Below are 6412 nucleotides of genomic sequence, written 5' to 3'. Positions count from 1 at the left end.
CATGTTGTTTGGGAGGGTTTCAAGAAAAAAAAATCAAGAAAAGAAAAAACAATCCCCAGCCTATTCTGTTGTCAGACACGACTGGAACTTCAAATGGGACTGGCTTCTATGGTCAGATGTAACTAAAAAATTTGCTTTTTAGCAACACTCAAGATGGGTTTGGTGCACACAGGGATAAAACCCCATGTGTACAATGAAATAGACTGCTGTATTTTTAATGTTGTGGGCCTATATTTCTGCTGGAGGTCCTGGACATCTTGTTTAGATACATGGCATCTTTGATTCTATCAAATACCAACAGATAAAAAATCAAAAAGTGACTGACTCCGTTAGAAATCTTATAATGGGCCATGTTTGGATCTTCCAACCGGACAATAATCCAAAAACAAACCTTAAAAACAACACAAAAATGGGTCAAAATTGGCACAAAACCAAGCTTCTGCTATGGCCATTCCAGTTCCCTGACCTGAACCCTATAGAAAATGAGTGTGGTGAACTGAAGAGGAGAAGCACCATCATGGAGCTGGGAATCTGAAGGGTCTGGAGAGATTCTGGATGAAGGAATTGTCTCTAATCTCTTGTCAGGTGCTCTCTAACCTCATCAGGCATTATAGGAGAAAACTCAGAGCTGTTATTATGCCAAATGGAGGTTTCAAAAAGCATTGAATAAAAGGGTGTCGTTAATTGTTTCCAATGTGTATTAGAGAAAAACATTTATGTCATAATGACATTTGCTCCCATTTTTAATTCTTATTCTCCAATGAAAGGTTAGATTTATGTGAATTTTTTAAATAAAAGATCAAAATGATTAACAATGCAGATTTATTTTCACAGCCTTCTTTGATCATATTTACCAAGGGTGCCAATAATTCTGACCACGACTGTGTAACTGCACTTCTGAACCCACAGCACTGGCACTGGTAGTTTCTGACAGGTTGACAGTCTCCTGCTCTTAAAGGTCTGATTCCTGATGACTAGACCAAGAGCGTTACACTTCCCCTAAGTCACGATTCTCTGCACGGTCGGGGACTCATCTGAAAGCGAATCTTACAGTAAATGCTTATTTTTAATTGATGAGCAAGCACACTTGACTCCAGAGAATTGAAGTCAGACTAATGTCTCCAGGCTGCGCTCACGGTATAATACATGCAGAAACTTATAACAGCATTAAGCGCTGGGAATAAGACAACTCGACAAGGTCCGTTCCACTTGAGCGTGATGTTTCTTAAAACAATGAATCAGCACTTCTGATTCACAACGGAATAATGGAAAAGCCAATTCTCCGTCTCTCCTCTCACCTGCAGCGGCAGGCTCTGGAAGAACTAAGGAGTGTAGAAACCCTTCCCACTGACAGAAATGCATGACTTCTGACTAATGAGCATTCACATGAGAGTGCATAACTAATTACACCAGCAGATATGGGACTGCAGCTTTGAACATGTTGGTTTTAGAACTGTTTTTTGAAGCTAACAAAAATGTTCTATAAACACCTTCCTAGCATTCCCATTAAGCTATGAAAATGTTATTTCTGAATGTTCTCAGTACATGAATGTTCTTTTTTAATGTAAAAATGTTTTGGTTGGTTATGTGAAGAGAAACCATTAAGAGAATGTTCAGTTTTATCATTTCGCAAAAAGTATGGTTTCTTTTGTTCCTTTTATATTAATATTAATGTTATGAATGTTCTCTGAACAATCTGAAACAATTAGGAAGTAATAACGTTAGATTAATGTCCAACTAAAATATTGAAGAAAAATGTTCCATGAATGATGTATAAATAATGTTTTTGTGGAAGAACATTTGTTTACAACTTTGTCTGTTAACTGTGAATAGTTCATCCAAAAATGGATATCAAGCCACAAAAATTAATAAAAACCCCCCCCATAAAACACCAAAAACAACATAAAACCATATACTAAATATAGTATAATAATATAGTATGTACTATAGTATAGTTCTGTTATGGTGTTTTTGCCCTTTTTGGAGCTCAAAACAGAGCATTTTCACTATAAACTGTCCTTACTTGGAAAATAGCTATGTGAAGACTCTACACAAATTTTCATTTTTTTGATGATCTATTCCTTTAAAGAAGTGTAAGAACCTCGCTGGGCTCTAAGAAGACATCTGTGACATTCAGACAAAGGTAGAAATTTGTACATTTAAAAAAAAACTTTATAATCATCAGTAGATTTGTTCTTTTTTTGGCTCGCTTTATTACAGAATGACTGGCATTTCCAATAATGATTATCTAGTGGAGATATGCCATCCCATTTCCATTGCTTTCTAATATTAAACAGATGAAAGCAGATTATCTCCATCTCAAACTTTTTTCAGATTTGTGTTCAACTCCTTGTCCAGATATTTAAATAATGACTTTAGCTATAGTGTGGACCAGACATCAAATACATTTGGGCAAAATAGCCTAGAATATGAATGAGAAGATTGCTGTGAGTAATATTGCACAATATCAAAGTTCCAAAATACCTCCAGAAACAATTTCTAATTTAGATAACTGAATAATTCACATATAAAACCCCAGATGCTTCCGTTTTATGTCTGATTCGAAAAGCTTTTCTACTCAGATTAAGCAGAAGCACTGTCACAGAAGAGTGGTTATCCTCAGAAAAAGCTTTCTTTCGGAAGATAGTTCGTCCTTTTGCTTCCTGGGGAGAATCTGTGCTTTATAACACAGTGTCATTACATAAACCACAGGGAGAAACAAAGCCAGACAGTGGAGCTCTTATGAATGAGAGGAATTATTCATAAACCTGAATTATCTGACACGTGATTAACCCTCTAATTATAGCCACTCACGCTTTCCTTCAAGGCTGCTCCCTGAAGGAGTGAGGTCAACGCTAATTTAAAAAAACTGCTTCATAATTTAATGGAAGTGAGTGTATTTGAAAGAATTTAGCCATTATGTGCTAATTGCTGACAAAAATCTCATCGTAATCATCTGACCATTTCTCGCCTACATTATATCAGCAAATTCCCACAATTAACTAAAAAACATTTTAAATACCACCATGATCGCTGTCATCACATTCAAACAAACCTTCTCTAAACATCATAAACCACTATTCTCGCATCATAATTCAACTGTGACGTATTAGACTTCAGCTCCTTGTGACTGAGCAACTTCTCATAACAGCTCTTAACAGCTTGATCAATCACAACAATCATGAGCACATGCAGCACAACATCATTTTTAATCACAATCTTCCCTCCTTGTTCCTGTCCACTATTCTGACATCATAATCACTATGCAGTGTTTCAGTTTTGATTTTTTAATGAGAGGAGTCACCTCTGTCCAAGATTTTCAATTTATAACAACTCAGTCAATAAAGACTCAGAATCGTCGTCATTTTCAACATTCCACTATTATGATGAAATCATAACCACTATGCCATAGTTCAATTGTGATGTTTTAGAAGAAGAACTATGCTTTGGTGTCATTTTCATCAATACATCAACATCAATTTTCATCAATAATTAAAATGAGACATTAATATCTGGGCTGCTGGTCCAATTATAACAGCTCCGCCAGATATCACAAACTGAAACACAGTAATTTACTATTAAATACTACTATTGTTATGTCATAATCACCATTCCATAGCCTAATTGAAATGTGACATTTTAGGCATGACTGTCTGAACTATGGGTCTAATTATAACAGCTCTGCCAGATATCACAAACAGAATAAACATTTTCATCACTATTCTGATGTCATAATCACTATGCCATATTTCAGATGTGACATCTTATTAGTTAAAGGGGTCATATGATGCTGCTAAAAAGAACATTATTTTGTGTATTTGGTGTAATGAAATGTGTTTATGCGGTTTAAAGTTAAAAAAACACATTATTTTCCACATACTGTACATTATTGTTTCTCCTCTATGCCCCGCCTTTCTGAAACGCGTTGATTTTTACAAAGCTCATCGGTCTGAAAAAGCGAGGTGCGCTCTGATTGGCCAGCTATCCAGTGCATTGTGATTGGCCGAATACCTCAAGCGTGTGACAGAAATGTTACGCCCCACACCATACTGTTGATGCCGTGTCCGGCCGGAGCGACGAAACATGAAAACCCATTACAAACGAGGCATTTGTTGCATCCAGTGGGGACATAATTACTGAGATCAAACAAAGTAGTTTCGCTTTCACAACGAAGCACACAGCTCTTCACGACATGTGAACGGCAACAATACTACAGCGAGAATAAAAGTTACGCCTTCTTTCTTTGCGTGAACATTTGGGTGGCGTTATGCAAATCTTCCCACATAGTGACGTAGACATGTGGGGGCGTGTTCGAACGAGCCGTTTTAGGTAGGTGTGGCTGACTCTGAACTTTTATAAAGAATATCTCTTTGGATTTGAGACTTTAGTCTTTGCAACTTTACAGATCTTCTTTATACACCAAGAGCTTGTAACACTCCAAAGAGAAAGGAAAAATTGAAATCGCAGCATATGACCCCTTTAAACCCCTTTCATTCTTTTATGACTGTTAACTGCATTCTTGAGTCTAGCCCTCATCACAATCACATTCATTTTCATAACTACTCCGGTCCATTGATAATATCCTGACTCTTATCACAATCACAATCAATTCTGACGTCATAATCACCGTGTTATCATTTAATTGTGACATTTTAGTTGGGGAAATCATGTCTGCCTCTCATGAAAGAGTCTAGCAATAATCACATTCAGAATCACAATAATCACTATGACGTTCTGATGTCATAATCACCATGCACTTAATTAAAATCAACACATTTTAGTAATTGAAAAACATATCTGAATAACCGGTTCACTGATATTGCCTGACCATTATCACAATCATGTGTCATAATCACTCAGAAGGGAAATCACTTCTGTCCCTCGTGACTGCATGCCCAATCATTACATTACATTACATCAGAATCACAACCATCACGATTCCGTGTTAATTAAATAGTGATATTTCAGCAGGGAAAACCACCTTTGTCCCTCCTCACTGTCCACTGGCAATACTTGTATCGCTATTCTGACGTCATGATCCCTCTGCTATTATTTAATTGTGACGTTTCAGTAGGGGAAATCACTTCTGTCCCTCCTCACTGTCTGTCTGAGCTGCTTGTCCATTCATATCAACTCATCCAGTGACTGCTGGCAGAGGCTATCCTCCAAGCTCATTAGAGAAGTGCTGCGATAAACTGGGTTATGATGAGCACTGCTTGCTTGCACACTCTGTTCCAAGCGTCCACTGCACAAATCCAGCTGCACCTGTCCTGATATCTACCGATACCGATAGTAGCAAATCTCCTGCTAAACGATCATAAATGCAGCTGTCACCCAAGCAAACACTGTTAATGCAAGAGCATGCCGAAGACGGAAGAACGCACGCATTGCTATTTGCAGACGTCATTTGATGCATCCAAACTGATGCAACTCTTAAGAAGTCCGGCTGTTGACATATTAAAGGTCAATTATTTTGGTGTTTCCACGCAGATGGCAAATCTCGCCTACATCAATAACAAATCTGACATCTACTTCTTTTTACATACCTTCATTGCAACTCCTTTCCTCGAATACTGTCGAATACTAAAGTGATTTTCATCGCAAGGACGCTCAGGAACACTCCATTACGTCTTCTCTTTCTATCATCCTTGTGGATGTGTAGAAAAGAGCATAACGTAATGGCAAAGCGCGGATCCGCCAATCCTGAAATAGCAAGGCCCGCTGGTATGTATAGCAGCCAATCGGCGTCGCTCTCGCCGGCGAGTGGGCGTGTCTTAGCGACACGCATGTGTGCGTCGGTTTGATGCAGCGACACTGTAGTCACAGTGTGACCCTTAACTGTTTCTCAACATATTTGCAAACAGATTATGTGTAAAACGCTGGTAATTATGTCCAGCTCTAATTTGCAGTTCCCTGTCCGTGCTAATTAAGTCTCCACTCTCAGTTTAATTAATAAGGAAACTGTCTTAGTGTGCGAATTATTCATTGAACAATGTAAGGGAATTTCTTCGCGTCAGACTTTTTTAAACAAGCTTTTTATGATATAGCTACTTGCGATAGGTTGTCGAAGTTTAATTAAAAATATATATTTTTGTGATATATAAATGTATACATATAATATATAATATTATAAGAATATAAAATATATATATATAACATGTTATCTGCGTAAACGTAACTGCGTAACGTCCGTCGCCGGCGGAAAGGGGTCGAGCGGCCTGTTGCTATGGTTACCTCTTTAAGCAAAAGCGATTCCCTTTCGCGAGCGTTTATAGTGCGCTCTGACTAACTTTGATTCTGAATGTTGTGGTTATTGAAACACTAGAGACAGTTAAACGGTTATGATCCAAACTGGCTGCTGTTTGTTCGGACTACAGTCCACACTGGAACGTGCTGGAATGTTCTAGCAGTG

General features: G+C 37.9%; 1 protein-coding gene across 2 annotated transcripts in view; it reads right to left on the bottom strand.

The window, feature by feature from the left end:
- LOC107602055 (E3 ubiquitin-protein ligase RNF34-like) overlaps positions 1–5683 on the bottom strand; it is a 28263-nt gene extending 22580 nt beyond the window's left edge. For both annotated transcript variants that reach the window (XM_016294445.1, XM_016294446.1), the window contains exon 1: positions 5547–5683. In XM_016294445.1, the coding sequence (XP_016149931.1) occupies positions 5547–5552 (6 nt within the window). In that variant the 5' untranslated portion in view covers positions 5553–5683. The remainder of the gene's footprint in view (positions 1–5546) is intronic.
- Positions 5684–6412: the final 729 nt, after the last annotated feature.

Source organism: Sinocyclocheilus grahami, unplaced genomic scaffold, assembly GCF_001515645.1.
Source record: "Sinocyclocheilus grahami isolate Dianchi unplaced genomic scaffold, SAMN03320097.WGS_v1.1 scaffold318.1, whole genome shotgun sequence".
Classification (NCBI taxonomy): Eukaryota; Metazoa; Chordata; class Actinopteri; order Cypriniformes; family Cyprinidae; genus Sinocyclocheilus; species Sinocyclocheilus grahami.
This window is presented reverse-complemented; position numbering and strand designations above follow the sequence as displayed.